Source organism: Calidris pugnax, unplaced genomic scaffold (assembly GCF_001431845.1).
Source record: "Calidris pugnax isolate Ruff unplaced genomic scaffold, ASM143184v1 scaffold225, whole genome shotgun sequence".
Classification (NCBI taxonomy): Eukaryota; Metazoa; Chordata; class Aves; order Charadriiformes; family Scolopacidae; genus Calidris; species Calidris pugnax.
This window is the reverse complement of record NW_015091072.1, coordinates 6,486,596-6,503,768: the sequence shown is the minus strand read 5'-3', so window position 1 is coordinate 6,503,768 and position 17,173 is coordinate 6,486,596. Positions and strand designations below refer to the sequence as shown.

The window sequence follows — 17,173 nt, the reverse complement described above, 5'->3', positions numbered from 1 at the left end:
CGTCAGGAGTTGATTGGGGCGGGTCGGGGCAGCGGCGAGGCGCGCGCCCGTGCCGTTGGCCGCGAGGATGAAGCTGAAGCTGTGCGGGGCCGGCGGCGGGCGGCTGGGGACGCTGGCGGGGCTGGGCAGGAGCGGGGCCGCCGCCCTGGCGCTGCCGGGCTGCCTGCTCTACACGCGGACCGGCTCAGCCCCGCACCTCACCCGCGACACCCTGCAGGCCGTCCGCGGCGTCCCCGCCGTGGCCCAGCTCACCCTGCCCGCCCTGTGAGTACCGCGGCTGAGGGTAGGGGGGTGGTGTCTGCGGGGCGCAGCGAGGCCCCGCGACGCTACTGGGGGCGGGGGGGCTTCTCGCTTCCCCCGGGTGAGAGGCAAAACGTCCAAGTCGGTTGTCCCTTCGTTGCTTCCCCGTCGAAAGGAGGCGCAATGGCTTGGCAGGAAGCAGGTGGAGATAAGGGACCTAGGGGGCTAATTTTTGAGCATCTTTTGGCCAAACCCTTCTTAGCTGCTTCACAGGCATCTTCCCAGCAAAATAGCCAGCTTTAGAAGCAGCCAGCTCTCAAAGCTAGTTAGGTAAGTGGCACCTGAAAGGAAAAACTAACGTTATAAAGTTTGCTCGAAGCTCTTCTCTCCCTAGCTTTTGTAGTTGTTGAGTGATGCACATTAATAATGCAACCTAGAAAGTCACAGTGTGACTTCATGCTCTCCAGCATGTCGGTGGTCACTGGTCAGGGCAGGTAAAAGCTCTGCCTTTTTGCCACAGAATTGTGAGTGCCTCCATTGGTAAGCTGTGATTCTTAAGCTCTGTGTCTCTGGCGTTTGGTTCTGTCTCTCCCTGTTTTGCTGCCCGATAGCTAGATGGCATCTAGCAGTGCCTAAACCAATCCAAGTTCAGACAACACATAGGTATGGAAACAGGAGCCTTAGTTATGAAAACACTGATCTTCCTTGATAGTTGTTTGCTTTGTTAACAAAAGTGTTTCTGTGTCGGGATGCAGGGCAGAACTTCATGAGGTCCTGGAAGAATATAAAGAAGGAGCTGCAAAATTTATAGGTAAGTGTGTGTGTTTGCTTGTGCATCTGGAGGGACAACACAGGTAGATACCACTGGTACATTTTTAGGCAGTACAGTAGGCAGAAAGATGTAGAAATAGGGAGTCCACATTTAGACATTTTCTCCTTCAAATGGCATTAAGACTCAGAATAGTATCTTGTCAATAGTATGGCCAAAAATCCTTTAAACGCTACAAAAATATGTAGTTTTGCTTTTTTTCTCTTTTTCTGCACTCAGCCTTCTCTTTGGGGGCTTTGGCATTGACTGGGATGTGCTTAGCCTGAAAGTTGAGACTAGAACTGAGCCCCCAGTCACTGCTGCAAATGCATCTTGCCAAGTGGAATTTCTGACTCTCTTTGATGAGAAGCAGAAATTGTCCAAAAATGGCCTCCCCCATACAGCTGTCCAAATACATTTCCTGAGAGTATCTTTCTGCTCAAGCTAGCTTTTTTGATTTTCATAAAGCAGTTGGTTTCATCTGAAGATTTTCAACCAGAAGTCTTTATCCTGTGTGACGGATAAACAGGCAAAGCACCCTATATCAAGTCAGTCTCAGCTGGTGGACAATTCTGCCTCTGAGCTGTTGTTCTGAGAGGATGTTAGGGGAGGAACCCATGTTTGATTTGCAGGAGCTTTGAGGAACTATAGAAACAGGTGAAGGAGCTTGTTTTTATCCTGTTCTTCATTCCTTTCAGTTTAGCAGTTGAACTGTACTTGCTCCCTGTATTCTTGTTCAATTTTCCCACGTTAAAGAGTCAGTTTTAGGAATATACTCAATTTTAATTATGAATAGTCGAATGCCAAACAGTCAAAGTTACCGTAGCTGTCAGCTGCTGCACCAAGCCTTTGTGATCTTCATCAGTCCCTGTACTCCATTTGTGGAGCAGTTCACGAACAAAATGTTTATGAAACGTAACACCTTGGTGATCAGAACGAGTAAAGTAGCATTTCCTGTGTTTGTTACTCCTGGGTTTTTCCTCTGGTTGTCGTAACAGATCAGTAAAGGCCTAACCGTGTGCATTATGCAGCCAAGATCACTGCTGGGCTTCTGTGGTGAAGGAACCTGAGAGCATAGTGAATGCAGTGTTAGACTCTTGTGTGAATATCTCTATCACAGCCTGTATTTATATCTGGGGAGGTAGCTCAGGGAATTGAAGGACAATCAGCCAAGTCAGTGAGCTTCTCTGGGATGCTTTGTTTGTGTATCTCAGGCAGTACTGGGTATAGGGTAAATCCTGTCAAAGTGGTGGGATGTCCTTAGATAGTTCTTTGTATATGGAACCTAACGGGCTTTTCAAGCAAAAGACTCGAGTTGCTAATGCTTGTATCAAAGCTGAGGTATTTTTATGAATATTTTGTATGTGTCAGTTACATATTTTATACATTCATAATGTATGTGTAAATTATTATAATTTTAAAAAATAAGCTTTTCTGTCCTATATACAGATACCAAGCTTTTTAAAAAAATATATATCAGAATTTTGGACATGCATTTCATTACATAAGCAAATTTATGGCTTTGATTTCCAAAGGAAGTTTGCACCCAACTTTCAGTAAACTTCAGCTGCCGTGGGACAGCTTATTCCTTCAAGAAAAATTGAAAATCTTTTGTCTGAAACCTTTTGGAGGCTTTACCAATTTTGGTGACTATCTGTGAAGGGAAAAAATGTATGTCATTGAGACATACTGTCTAGCTTTCTGTATGAAATGTGAAACCTCCAGTCTGGCAGGGATGATAAATTTCTCATTTCTGTAGCTGATGTTCTCTCACTGTGTGTTGGCCTTCCTTAAAATTTCTAGGCTTGAGGCTGTTGCTCAGTTTAGATTGTGTCAGTTGTCTCCAGTGTATCAGTTGAGTGGTCAGGTGAGTCAGCTGTTGTGTCTGGCAAATTTTAGTAGCAGGAGTATTAATCAAGAAGAAACATAAATAAATCTTGAAGGTGCTGTGTAGGTTGCTGAACCAAAGGGTATTATTTGATGGTTTATCCTGATGCTGCACTCTCCTCCCTGCAGCCAGTAAAGCTGGGGGTAAAGCGTGCTGCCTTTGGTGCTGAGAGATCAAATGAACAATATTTTCTTTGTTAGAATGGATTTACTTGTGTAGGGGATAATACTGTTTTGCAAATGGACAAACCCGCATCTTTGTAGGAACTTTGTTTTGGTTCCTGAAACTCTACTCTGTCTGTTGCTTTGTTTTCAGGTATGCCCGATGTGGTGCTGTACTGCTCCCTTCATGACCCTGTTTCTCCCTGTCCATCTGGCTACAACACGAACAAGGTATAGTATCTCTAAAGACTTGAAAGAATCCACCTAAAGCTCCAGGAAGAAAGCTGCCAGTCTTTCTCTTGCCCGTGTGGGTGTGCTTAGACAGCCACAAGATGTTTTTTACGCTTTGGAGAAAAATAAATCTTTGCACAAAGAGGAATGTAACGTACATGCTCATACCTCCAATTAAATAAAGCTGGACATTTTCTTACTTGGCACTGTGTTCCTTGAACAGTTCCTGAACAGTTAAGTGGCAATTCAGATAGGAAGGAGAACCTGGACTCCTATGCTGTTGTGATTAATATGGTAGTAAAAGAAAATATGTGTGTTAGCTTAGATGCTGTATAGACTTACGGTGACGCCTCTGTTAAGCAATAAACCTGAACCTCTTCATCTGTATTTACAGTCTGCTACAGGCCCACAAAGGGAAGGAGCTTAGTATTTCTGCAGGAATGTGGTTCAGTGATCCAGGAGCGCGTGGTCTTGTGGATGTTTGCCCATTCCATCCCACAAGCACACATGCTCCCTGCGCAGTCCACACACTACCTGCTGCCTGCCACAGCTTTGACCTGCACTCCTGGCACCTGCTCAGATATGGTCAGTCCCAAGGCCTGTTTGGGCACGGTCACATTTGGTGAAAGCTCACTGAATAACAAACAGAGGATAACTACTGTCAGGATGTTTTTTTGGAGTGTCTATTCTTTGCTGCTGGGAACCAGGTTGAGTCCTGTCTCTCTGCAGGGAAGGATTTCTGTGAAGCTTGTCTCGCCGTTGTGCAGCTATGAGGTGATAGCAGTGATCTAAGCCTGGATGTGTCAGGTTTTGTTTGGCTTTTTTTTTTTCCTTTTTTGAAGCTGGGGAAGATTTTTGTCACCTTGTTGCAAGGCCTTCTGCAGCTGGATCTGTGCTGACAAATATCTATGAAAGCTTTTTGATAGCAGTGGGACAGAATGCCTGGCACAGGCTGGATTTAAATAATCATGGGGTAGCACTCAGTTCTTTAAAGGAGCTTTTTTTTTTTTTTTATCTGGAGAACAGAATGAAGGTAACTAGACTTGACTATACTCTGTGCCCATTGACTCAAACAGTTCTGACTTTCATCTGCCTGCCTTCACCAGCTGTTCCTTAGTATTTTCACATAAGAGGCAACAGGTACTAACTGGCCAAAATGCTGCTGCAGAGCAATGCACAGCTGCTGTGTACCAATTATTCTGCAAGTACTAATTTGGGATCTTCCTCCTTTGGCGTTACTTTTGTTTTTTTAATGGGAAATTTACAAAAACGTTATTACTTTGGTGACTCTGTCTGTTTCTTTGTTACTCCAATTTAGTGAAATTGGCTGATGAGGCCAAAACTGATCAGGAGAGATGGATGAACGGATTGACGGACAACAGATGTGATATATTTTGGTTTTTTGTAGAGACCAGACAAAAATAATAATTGTTCTGCTCATATTTTTGCATCAGCAGATCAAATTCAATTTGTAAATTATTATGCGTGAGAACTGCACTCCTTAATCTGGCTGGCTGGCATAGGCTAGGAGAACACCTTTAAACCCTCAAGCCCCACAAAGTCCTCGTAACTCTTCAAGTTATAAGCTATTTGTGATAGCTGAAAACCATTCCTCAATTTAAAAAAGCACTAATGGCGTTGCAGATGAAAAGAACTAGCTTCTAAAGGGCTTGAGCCCAATACTTAACCTACTTGAATATACCTTTAAAATTTTGGAGCGGTGATGTCACAAGTCTAACAATAATACAACAAAACCAACTGCCAAGCTGCACTCACAGGTTAATTACAGATTTCACAGAATAAGATGAAACGTGGTAGCATGCCTAGTTGCAGTGGCTGCAGTAACTTTTGTGAATCTGAATGTTTAGTGACTTGTATAGTAGCATTGGCGAGCCCGGAAGCGTTCAGGTGACATAACCTCTCAGTGCAAGTGCTTTTGCCTTGCTTTAGAATGTTTTATGAGGGTGGCACAGAGTAATGATGGAGGATGGGTGCCCATGTGTGCACACAGAATGGAAAGCATGTGAACAGATTGAGGAGACTTGTGGTACAATCCTAATGAGTACCTGCCGTTTCTTATGTTGCTCGGTTTGAAAGCTGTGAATTTCTTCTGCCCTTGGCATTCCAGCCCCTTCTTAAGTGACTTGACGTGGGACCTGAAATAACATTGGGTTTCCTAACGACCTCTGTCTTCTTCCCTTGTGTCCGTGTGATTTGTATATACACATACATTTACTGGGATGGTATGAATTCACTTCTCAGAAGAGGAAGTAGTTTCTTGGTTTTGTATGGTGTACAGAAAATTAACGAGCTGTATTTCCACTTGCAGCCTTTGCTGCTTTCCAGGAGATGACAACATAACTTTGATGGGAATTAAATATTTTCTTCTCTTCATTTTTTTCCCCAATTCTATCACTAATTTGTGTGTTGACAGGCCAGCTGCTTTATCTCAGAGACTTTGAAACATGTTGAGGAGTCACTGTGTTGAGTGTGTGTGGTGATTTCACCAAAGATTATCCCAGAAATACCAATTTAGTTATTTATCTCTTTTCACTCATTGTGTCAAGGGCAGATGATTATCTGAGCCAGGCTCCTAGAAAGCTTATCTATAAAGTATCATTCTAGCATCTGGTGTTTCACCAGACCCATCCCTTCTCTCCTTTCACATTTAAGGTCTGTTAACCTTTGCAACTCACCTTCATCCCTGTTCTTCCTTGACAGACAGTATCCCTATGGGGGAACTCGGGACGCATGGAAATGACAGCTTCCAAGTTCATGGACATACAGCGAGCCATCCAGCCAGACTGGTTCCAGTGCATCTCTGATGGAGACACGATTTCTGGGGAAGTTGGTAGAAAAAGGGCCAAGAAGTCTGTGGATAGGTCGCTTTCCTTCCTGGATGTATGTCTTCAGCTGCTGGAGAAATCACCGGTAAGGTCCTCAAAATATTGGGGCTGTAGCACTGCGGCTGCCTTCTGGTCTGTGCTGCGTCCTGGGCCAGTCTCAGGATGTCATTCAGTAGGAAATTGTGCCACACGTGTCTGTCAGAGAAAGCCCAGATTGCACAGTCCTGGGTGAGGTGTAACCAGCAGAACCATGGGTTTTCCTTCTGCCACTCTTCTTTTAATAACTTACCTCTCAGCTCCAGGGTACCGATCTCTACTAGTTGGGCTTGTTGATTTGGGTTTTTGTTTTCTGTTTTTGAACTGGAGTGCATTTTTTTTCATTTACCTTCATGCTGTCTATGTGAGCAAAGTAGGATCTTCTCACGCAGATTGAGACAACCCATTATTTTGCTCTGAAGTCCCCTCAGTTCCAAGTGAGGGAGAACTTGCTAGAATTTGCCAGTGTTATTCTTGATTTCTTCCAGCAAGTTTGAAATTTCCTTCCCTTGTGGTGAAAGTCGGCATATTGTCTGAATCTGTACTGCAAAGGAAAAATGGGTGACAAGAACTGATATTGGTATCTCCTCAAAGGCAATTCATTGTGAGATCTGGTGTCTGACAGCCGGGATAGTGGCACCTGCTTTGTATTCTGAACTGACACATGAAGTGCTGAGGTGACATCTATAAAAAGATGTACAAAGATGATCTGTGGTTATGGCTTTCTATAGGGAGGTGGGAAGAATGGCACCAAAATTCTCAGTGAGTTAGTGTCAAGGTAGGGAGCAGAATCTTGTCTCTCCCAGTCCTGTTTCTACCTTACACTTGGACTTCACAGTGTTGTGTGGGGAATAGTCTTACATGAGGTGAAACACTGTGGCTCTGGCAAGTTCCTGGGAATGTGGGGCTTAAGGAGCAGGTATCTGGAGTCTGGGCTGTGAGATGTCTTGCGTGTCTTTGGCAGAGCATTCTCTAACATTTGTAGCTTTCTCCTGGGCCAGGAATTACAAGGAAGTGTAATGTTTGGGGCAATTGAAGGTGGAGATATCTTGGAAGAGAGGCTCAGATCAGCCAGGGAGACTGCCAAGCGACCTGTGGGTGGCTTTCTGCTAGATGGCTTCCAGGGATGTGCCATGGCCAAGGAGACCAAGTTGAAACTGATAGCTTCTGTCACAGCAGAGCTGCCAGAGGATAAACCAAGGTAAGTTGTGTGGGCAACTTCCCAAGAAGTCCATCTGTCCTGTTACGAAGAGCGTCTACAGGCTGCTGTGCAGTGTCACTGTAGGAAATAATCACTGGTTTGCACAGCTCCATGGGTATGCCAGGCTGCATAAATTCTGCCACTGTCGGGCTGCAATCTTCAACACTTACTTCAATTTTTAGCTGCAACTTGCACCAAACTGTGCTCACACTGTGGGTTTGAGTATTCTTCATGTTTGGAGAATAATCAAGATTTTAATTCAAGTTGTCTTTACCTTTTTGGGGAAGAATTACAGGTAGGATATGCAAGCTATAGGTAGCTTGCATTTGGCCTTTGAGGCCACGGTTTACTTGAAGTTCAGCTGGAACAAGAATATTATCATCAACCTATTTTACAGGGATTTCTTCTCAGAAAAACTGTCATATTACCAGTTCTCTCTGTTCTGAACTGGAGGAGAGCTGAGGAGGCTGCTGACAGAACCAGACAGTGTTTACACAATCTTATGGCAGCCAGTTCTGACCTAGTACCTGAGGCACTGAGCCTGTGAACTACCAGGGGTGGTACAGCCTGGCCCAAAACAATTGTATGCTCTGCTTGGATTGTCACAGTGTGGGAACTGATGTATTTTCTGAGGTGTTGGTTATGCCCATCTGATCCATGGACAGGAGTGGCAGCATTCTTGCCTCATAAATGACTAAGAATAAGTAAAGACTTCCAGAAAATGGGTGCTAACATTTGCTAGAGGCTTTATTAGCATTGGGTTGAGCTTGTTGGCTTTTGCATGGGCTGCTTTTGCAAGAGCAGCTGCAACAGAAGTAGTATGGGTGCTTTTTTCAACATTTCCTGAAGAGAGTGGCTCAGGCCACTCTTTTGGGTGGCTGTCCTTGGGTAGTTGTGCTGCCCTCTGCTAGCTGAGCATTGCTCTGACCTGATGGTGTTCAAAAAGAAATCAAATGTGAAAGCATGTGCCTGGTGCTACAGCTTGTTCATGCTTAGCGGTGCCTGGGGTTTGAATTTTCTTTACAATTAGAAGGCTTGCTGGGTTGTTGCCATCCTGTCTAGTTGAGCTACTTAAAAAGATCCCCTGGGAGCATTAGAGTCCAATCTGCTCAGCTAACCTTAGTGGCCACTGCTGTATCTGCCTCATCTATCAAATACTTTGCTTGTCTGGTTAAGACAGGTGTTTCTGACCTCTTTGTAGGAAGAAAGCTGGTTAGCCCTAGGGGGTCTTGTAAGTACCTCAAGTGAATTTCAGACAGTCCTGCTTTCCTGAATCACCCTTGCTGTTCTGGCTGGAAAAGTTGTTTTGCAACTGTTTTCTACCCCAATATGCAATTCTCTAGAAGGCAGTTGCTGTGCTTCACCCAAGAAGCGACTGCTTTTTGTGTACGGTGAAACAATCTTACAAATGTACTTTAATGTACTGAAAGAGGCTGAAGTCCCTTGGTAAAATTTGTTTTCCTTTTCAATTGTATCAGAACCCTTGCAAGAACAAGTGTTTGTCCTTACCTGTGCAAAGATAAGTTTTAGCAAGGGTTTTGATCATATACGCAGAGCTACTGTTTTAACGATTGAGTATAATTTTCTCCCTGCCATGAGAGCCTGAAACATAAGACACTCATGCTGTAAACTTCTCCCATCCTTATTCTGTGCTCATCAATTTAATTGGAGTACTTAGAAAAGTGACTAAAAATGGTACCTTGTGACTTCATTTATCAGCCTCTGTGTATTTTCCTAATTATCTGGTTAGATCATTGCCCTACATTAGCTGCTGTCAGCCCAGCCATGCACCTGCAGGAGAGCAGGCACTTCTCTGTTCTCTTCTGCTTCACCCACCCTCAGGGAAGCTGCCAGATAAATTTGGCTAACAGCAGGATCTCTATTACCATTGATGGCAATCCAGCTGGGCTCTTCCTGGCTCTTAATGCCATGTCCCAGGAGATGTTACAGCCCAGGTTTTTGGGTAATTCATTTGAGCAGGTAGAGTGTAGAGAGGAGGGAAGAATAAAGCAAGGATCTTTTCGCTTTCCAATGACACTTCTCATTAGCGTATTCTCTTCCAGGCAGTTCTCCAAGTGCTATATGATGTGTCTGTCACCTGAAGGACTTGTATCTTTGACTAGCCATCCACTGCTGTCTCTGCTGCTCTTGATCAAGGCTTTTTAGACTGTCTCATAAACAGTTACAAAGCAAAAGGGCCCATCTGTCTGGAAACTGGTAGTTCCCTGGGGCATAAATATGACTAAGGAAAATATCTGTTCTAAGGCATAGATGTTAGGTGAATTTTGAATGTACGTGTATTTATGTGTCTGCGAAAGAAACTAAATCACTTCAAATGTAACGGGCAGAATGAGATTTTTTTTCCTTGATAAAGGAGGTATTATTGCTGTCTTTCAAATGGCAGATAAAGAGAAGCCTGCCACGTACTGGATGGGTTGGAGGTGGGGAGATGGAAGCATACAGGATTCTGAGTGATGACTGTTGTACTCACTTGCCTTCCGGTTAGCAGTTGCAGGGATAAGCTACACATGCTGCATATGTGCCTTTTCCTTCAGGTACCTGCTTCCTTCTACTCAGAATGTTCTAGATATGTCGTCTTGTGGTCTCTTACAGAATTATCCATGGTGTAGGCAAACCAGATGAGGTGCTCGAGTGCATTGAAAGAGGAGTGGACATTTTTGAGAGCTTCTTTCCCTTCCAAGTGACAGAGAGAGGCTGTGCCTTGGTTTTCAGTTATGACTGCCATCAAGATCCTGAAGCAGCAGGTAGGCTTCTTGGTGGTCATTATAATTCTTACTGTATCAACTAGTACTGCGGCAAGCATAATTCATGCTTTGGAGGAGTCTACATCTGAGGTTTTTGTTCCTGAAGTAAGTGCAGTAACCACTGGGAAAACTGGAATTCCACTGCCAAGTAGAGCTCTTGAAGGTGGGGTATTTTGTTGTGAAACCTGTTGAAGGCAACTTGAGGCCTCAGCCTGGGATCTGAATGTCTGATTAGACAAAATATGCTCAAATCTTTCTTAAACACTTACAAACAAACAAAGTGGGGTTTTGTTTCTTGGTTTTGTTTTTTTTGTTCTATGCCATTGGCACATTTTCTGTTTACCATTAGCAGTAAAGCTGGACTTAAATAAGTGGAGACCTAAGATACTTGATATCTCAAATTAATTGAATAATAGGATATTTTTGTTTTAAGAGATTTTTGAAGTTTCTTCTCCTTTCTAGCTGACAAAAGTTAGGGATCCCATTTCTTTGGGCAGCTTTCCTCTCTGTCCATGCATTCATTAGTTCATATCAGAACAAAATGGCAAAATGGACATGTTCATAACTCATTACCTTATTAGCTGTGAGATGGGAGCATGTGTATCACCCGTTAAAGCATCTATCAAATGTGTTTCAAGCAGCTTTGGCCTATTAGTTTTTAATACAGAAAAACATTTTACATTTTTCTTCCTGGGTAGAACCTAGCGGCTTTTCTTGCCTGGATATTTAAAACCAGCTGAATAGAACAGAACATCTTGTTTCTTTGTGCTTGCTGTTGGTTTTGTTTGTTTGCTTTTTAAACCCTTCTCTTTGTTTGTTGTTCTTTACCTTGTCTCACCTTATTCTTAAATCTCTTTGTTCTGTCTCTGTTTAACACACAGTAGACATGGACTGGGCAAACAGTAATATTGATGTTTCCAGACACACATCCTACTTAAGAACGAGCCTAAAAATGCAAACCTACAAAATTATAGGGTCATTTTTTATTTTTCAGATAGACTGCTGAGAAGGCAGATGTGGAATCTACATCTTCCGCATCAGTGCTGCCAGCCTCTTTTTATTCCATTTGTTTAAAAAGAAATAAAAAATCTAAATCTCTGAGCCTGATGACAGCATGGAAAGTAGAGTGATTGAATGCAGATGAGTTGCCTGTCTACTCTAACAAAATCTCAATAAAATCAATTTGTTCAGGTGACTGCATTCTATTCAGCATGCAGTTCAGACTGTAAATATTTTTGACGTATTATTAAGAATTCAGCTCAGTAGAGCAGCAAAAAGTTCTACTGTTGTTTCAGCTCTAACTCCTCATTAGGTTTAGTAGATTAGTTTTCACTTGTCTCTTGCTGTTTTAATCATCTAGAATTGTGTTTGTGTTAACTAACCTATGACAATTAAAGAAAAATAGTTACTTGCTATAGGAACTTGGGGCAGGAGTTTTCATCTGGCAAGAGGGCAGCACAAATACTTCCTGTAAGGTTGCTGCCCTTCCTCTGCCCTTGCTGTCTGTTCATAAAAGGCTGTTGCCTTTTTTTTATTTAAAACAGTTTCAAAACAAAATGGTGCCCAGGACCTGGAGGAGAATGGTGCTGAAGAAGACCAGGATGAAATTTCCAAAACTGACCCAGAAATGACAGCATTTGAGATATTCCTGAAGGACAAAAGGTACGTGTGTTTGTAAGGAGCTTACCTGCAGCTGTATCAGTAAATATGATGCTTTTGTCCTCTGTACTTGATTGCATGTTGTCAGTAGCTGGATGAGAGACTTCATAAAACATGAAGGTGTTGAAAAAGTACTTCTAGACATTGAATGGAGAGTGTTGGACAAGTGTTCTAGCTTATCAGGCAACAGTATATGGCTGAAAGCACCATCTTTTGCCTGACCTAAAGCCAGGGATTTTCTGACCGTTTGTCCAGCAGGCCTACTGTAGTCATAACTATGTTCCAGCTGAAAGACAGTAGCTTGACAAAGGTTGTCAAGTGACCGATTGTTTTGGTCTTCCACATCTAACTTTGGTCTTCTTGAGATGATGGATTTTATTTAAACTATGGAGATCTTCCACTTTCTGACTCAGTTTGGGCAGGTGCAGAGCAATTCTGCAATTTCTGAATACTTCACAAGGTCTTTGGCCAGTGTACCGCCTGTCCGTCCTTCCTCTTTTCTACAGCCACCACTAGGCTGAGTAGACAACTGTGTTGCTCTGCTCCAGCATCTCTCCACTTTGTGAGAATGGTGCATCTCACACTAGAGGGGAAATACTGGTCTATGAATAGTGGAATCAGTAAAGCCTTGTTTCTGATAGCTTCCTTCTCATAGACTGTGATTGCTAGCAAGGTGTATCTTGTGCTGCAGCTTTTCTGTCAGGGAAGACAGAGATAAGGCCTCTCTGTGGTTAGCTGTGGATGCAGTCAAAGTTCTCATTTGACCTAGATACATGGCCTTTTGGCTCTGTAGTGAGTTCTTGTGTGATATTTGAAGTCCTTCATGCCAGTGGTGCTGGTCATAGATGTCAACATATCTTATAGCAGTTGGATTCAGGCCCTCAGGACTTCAAGGATCAGGTCCTTGCAATAGGGTGTAGTAACTGGAAACTTGTTATTGCTTGATTGTGTCTTCTTATCATTGATGTTATCCAACTTTACTTCCTCCTTAGGTACCAAGATGATTTTGGTCCTTTGCTGGAAGGATGCACCTGTTACTGTTGTCAGAGGCATACTCGTGCCTACGTCCATCACCTCCTCGTGACCAACGAGCTGTTGGCTGGTGTCCTGCTCATGATGCACAACTTCCAGCACTACTTTGGTTTCTTCAGTGCTGTACGGGATGCCTTAAGAGACAATAAACTGGATCAGCTGAAAAATCTTGTCTTCAGGCAGGCGCTTCAAGGCCCAGCAAATGCGAAGCCAGGCCAGTGAGTTCAGAGAAGGTTGCAGGCTACATCCTCATCCAGTCGGACTATGTAAGGTGGACTGCCAACAGTGTCACCCAGCCCGGTCAGTAGTAAAATGTCTGCCTTCCTGGAGGGAATTGAAGGGGATATTTGAAGAAGATCTCACTTCCTGGTGGGGAAGGAAGACCTTATTCAAATGTCCTTTTCAGGTAATTGGCTTGGTACATTCTCAGGGTATGGAGGAGCCTGAACAGCTCACAATCTCAGTAGGGATGGCTTTGTGTTCAGTTACTCACTTGGTTTTCCATGTGGAAGGACATAATTACTGAATTTGGGATTGACGACAATGCAGGGCATATATTTTAAATTAACCCAGCTGCTGGTAGGAGGCTCAGCAGCTGTTTGGGACTCTCAGTCCATACCCAACACATATTATAGGTAATTATTTTTCTAGAAAATCCCAGTGGTATAGTTGTCCCATTGTGCAGCTCCTTGATGAGAGATCCTGCCTCAGTCTAATACACTGTTTCTTATGGCCACTGCCAGCATTTGTGTCCCTGACAAGAACTGACTGGGAGTGCTGCTGTGTTCAGTGGCACAAGGGACTACTCCTGCCTTGGGCTGCCTGCCATGCAGAATGTCCTCTGGGCCAGGAGGAGGCCCTCAACCTTTACCTGGCCTTGAAAACATTTGCCTCAGGAGTCCTACTCTGTGACATTGCAGCCAGAAAGAAGAGAAAGTGTTTAATCCATGTCCTGCTAAAGAGGGTTTTTTTGACTCTGTACTCTTTCAACTGTATGGACTGATTTCAGTCCTGCACTAGCATGTGGTTGATAATGAATGTATGGTTCTATGGTTCTTTCCAACTGTCCTAGCACTGGCCAAATAGCAGGCTACACAAATGTCAGTGTGAGATGGAGCTCTGGAAGAGATGTATTGCAGGAGTAGGTGTTTAGAAAATATTTTTATGGCTCCTTGTTTTAAAATATGACTTAATTATGTCACATTCCTCTTACTCTGTTTTTTTTTTTTTTTATGCCCCTTACTTTGGAATACTGGATTTATTCATTTTATGTTACAAAGTAACAATAAAAAATTTTTACTATTCATTACATTGGCTCCTCAACATGTGACAAAGGTGATGTACCAGAGAGCTTGAGTGCAGTGCTCAAGAAGATGTCTCATTGACCTAGCAGCCTGATGGAGGAAAGTGACTCATCTAGAAGTAGCATCCCGTCATGGAGCAGGGGTTCAAATAATTTGTTTCAAAAGAAGCCATAATTGACCTGGAAGTGTTAAAGCTCACGCCCATCCCTCTCCCCATAAGAACTCTACTACCTGAATTAAGCTTAAAAGAATACTACAGTTGAAGTTGCTTGCCTTAAAGCAATTAAGGCTTAATCTGCAGTTTGCTTTTCTTCACCTTTTCTTTAATCAGAATAGCTTTACCATAGACTATAAGGAGTCTTTACCTTCCCTGTCAGCATTGCCTGTGTGTCCCCGTTTCCTTGGACAGATACGCAATGATGGAGTCAGAGTCCTTTCTACCATTCCAGCCTTATCCATTGTGTTCCAGAAACTGCATTTGTGTTCCACAGGATCCTAAGGAAATGGTGCAAAGACTGCTTTGCTGTTGTCTTTAAACAGAGATTATGTGGAATAGTTTAGCCACAGAAACTACATAAAATACAGGACTAATGTCCTCGCTCCAAGAAGTATGTTATGATTGTTAATGTTGATGCAGCACTGAGCAACGTGGGGTTGGTGTCCTGCATAATACAGCGTGAGGTAGAAGATCTGAAATTTTTAGGATCCGCCTATCTTAAAAGGAGAGGGAATACTAATGAAACAAAACTGTTTTGTGCTTCTTTCAAGAGGCATGCAGGATATGATGGTAGTGTTGGGACCTTGCAATGCTTGTTTTTTGCAGTGTCTTTTTCTACAATGTTGTGTCAGTGCAAAACCTTATGGGTGGGGACAGTGACAATTTTGAAACTTCTCATTTACTTAACACTTTTCACACCCACATAGACTCACCAAAATACTTGAGTCAGGCCAGCATTCAGTCACCAACCTGTTTGTGTCTGGAGTTCTGTCAGGGGTGCTCTGTGAAGACGTGGAGGATAAGGAATGCTAGCCATTGTGTCCTCCTCAAGTTGCCAGCATGCTTATTAGTTTAGTAGCCCTATTGCTAGTTTTGGAAGTGCCATTTTGTGCCCTTTGGGATCTAGCTGTGAACAGTCTCCTCTTCCTGCCCCGCCTCTGTTATCCTAATAAATTATTAGGATTTATTCTTTGCCTCCCAACCTGGGTGTTCTGAAAAGTTGCACGTAGCTGTACTGGGATCCTAGTGACCTGCTAAGTGAAATGCCAGTAATGTGCCATTCCCAGTATCCCTCCTGCTCTTCCTTCTGGCCTTCTAGTCCTTTCCATACTGCTGTGGCCCCTGTTCATTCTACAGTCACACCGACCAGGTTTTCCTGTTACCTTTCTCTGCTTAGTCTGTGTGTGTGCATGGGTACACCAGAGCTGCACAAAGTGAACAATTTCCTATTGGGCAAAATGTGATCAGGTACATATGCTCATTATCTAATAAACACAGTCATGAACTGCATTAACCCTGAAAAAACACAAGTTTCCAATCTTTCTGTCAGTCCTTCTAGTTCACATTTTAAATTTTAAGCAACGTTTTTCATGCTAACTTAGAAAGTATTTTATTTTATTTCCAAGCGGAGATCTAATTTCTTTCAAAAACAGAATTCTTGCCCTAATATGGAGAAGAAAAGTACATGAAGCAAACTAAAGTATTCATGGAGAAGTGAAAACTGAAACGACTAAGGAGTGGAAAATTTTGTGCTAAATTAACTTCACTTAGCACAGAAGACTGCAAAAACATCCTTGACTGCCATCCGTCCCCAAATGGCAGAATGCTAAAGAGCAGAGCAGAATACAAAAGAGGTGGTGTGTTACGAAAGCATTAGACCCTTGAACATCTTTCCCTCAGCAACTTTTAGTGTAACCTGCCCCTCGCTAAAGAAAAATCTTCCATGCTCTTCTGTTTCTGATGAGAATAACTGGCAGGGCCGTGTGTTAAATGTTAAGTCTTGTACCTTTCTGACCTCTTCATCGGTATTCTGCTCAGCAACCTACTCCTCTCAGAGCTATTTTAATATTGGAAACTCTTTAGCAGTTTCAAAGGTATGCTTTAAAAAGTGTTAAGGAAAAAAAAATAATAAATCAAATTGGTTTATCACAAAAATGTTTTCTCCTTTCCTTCCGGTATGTCATTTCTTCCCCCATACATTCACCCACCCCATCCATCCTCTGAATTTCTAGGACATGGTGTTCATGAGAGGTCATATTAAGCCTTGCCTGACAATTTCTAGGTCTGCATTTCTTTGGCTCTGCAGGGTTGCAGGAGCTGCCTAAGACTGGAAGTATTCCATCAGAGTGTTCAATTTATTTCTACATCTCTTAGGTCCAGAGGGCTTTCAGATCATGGGGTTTTTATGCATAGAAAAATCGGCTCCAGGTGTGTTTCAGAGGTGCTTTTAAGCATTGGGTAGCTTTTTTTTTTTCTTCCTGAACCCTGTTGATTTTTGATTCATAACCTGAGTTGGCAGGCAAAAGGCTGTTTAAAAAAAGTAGCCCCAATAAAATGTTTAAACCTTCCTCTCAGTAATTTCAGAGAGGTTTCCTCTGTGATATGGGAGGCATATACAAAACATGATGGCGCAGGCCAGTTTAATGGTCTTGTTTGTGGTACTCTGAGGTGATCTACATAATTCACTAGGAACTTCATCTCTTTTCTGGTAATGCAGCACTCGCTTCTCCAGACTACTCAAGATGTTCAAGCATGTGTTACCATCCTGAAGCACATTCTGTAGGCGTTATAGGACTTTTTTAAAGAAAAAGAGAATGAAGTTAAATCCCTTTGAGAAGTTAGATCTAGATTGGCAAAGCTGGTGCTGGCACAAAAGCGGTTAACATCTTCCTGCAGCAAAATGTTCTTGCTTCCCTGTTGATGTTGCCAGTGTGAATGGCGTCTGTCAGAGTGCACAGTCTCCTCCGGTCTCCTCCCTGGTGGCATATTGGCTGGAAAAGGCCAT

At 43.0% G+C, this 17,173-nt stretch overlaps 1 protein-coding gene across 1 annotated transcript; it reads left to right on the top strand.

Annotated features, from left to right (window-relative positions):
• Positions 1 to 42: 42 nt before the first annotated feature.
• Positions 43 to 16,263, top strand: QTRTD1 (queuine tRNA-ribosyltransferase domain containing 1). The gene is made up of 8 exons (XM_014957283.1): positions 43 to 264; positions 996 to 1,051; positions 3,252 to 3,328; positions 6,050 to 6,259; positions 7,212 to 7,411; positions 10,025 to 10,176; positions 11,721 to 11,838; positions 12,828 to 16,263. Exons 1-8 carry the CDS (start codon positions 68 to 70, stop codon positions 13,087 to 13,089), a joined length of 1,272 nt encoding a protein of 423 aa, XP_014812769.1. The 5' UTR covers positions 43 to 67; the 3' UTR covers positions 13,090 to 16,263.
• The last annotated feature ends 910 nt before the right edge of the window (positions 16,264 to 17,173 follow it).

What these genes read in the sequence shown, in the direction of transcription:
- QTRTD1 (XM_014957283.1), top strand. Translation starts at nt 68, where the DNA reads ATGAAGCTGAAGCTGTGCGGGGCCGGCGGCGGGCGGCTGGGGACGCTG. An exon ending in CTGGCTACAACACGAACAAG is followed by an intron (nt 3,329 to 6,049) that starts GTATAGTATCTC and finishes CTTCCTTGACAG; the next exon opens with ACAGTATCCCTATGGGGGAA. An exon ending in AGCTGCTGGAGAAATCACCG is followed by an intron (nt 6,260 to 7,211) that starts GTAAGGTCCTCA and finishes CTCCTGGGCCAG; the next exon opens with GAATTACAAGGAAGTGTAAT.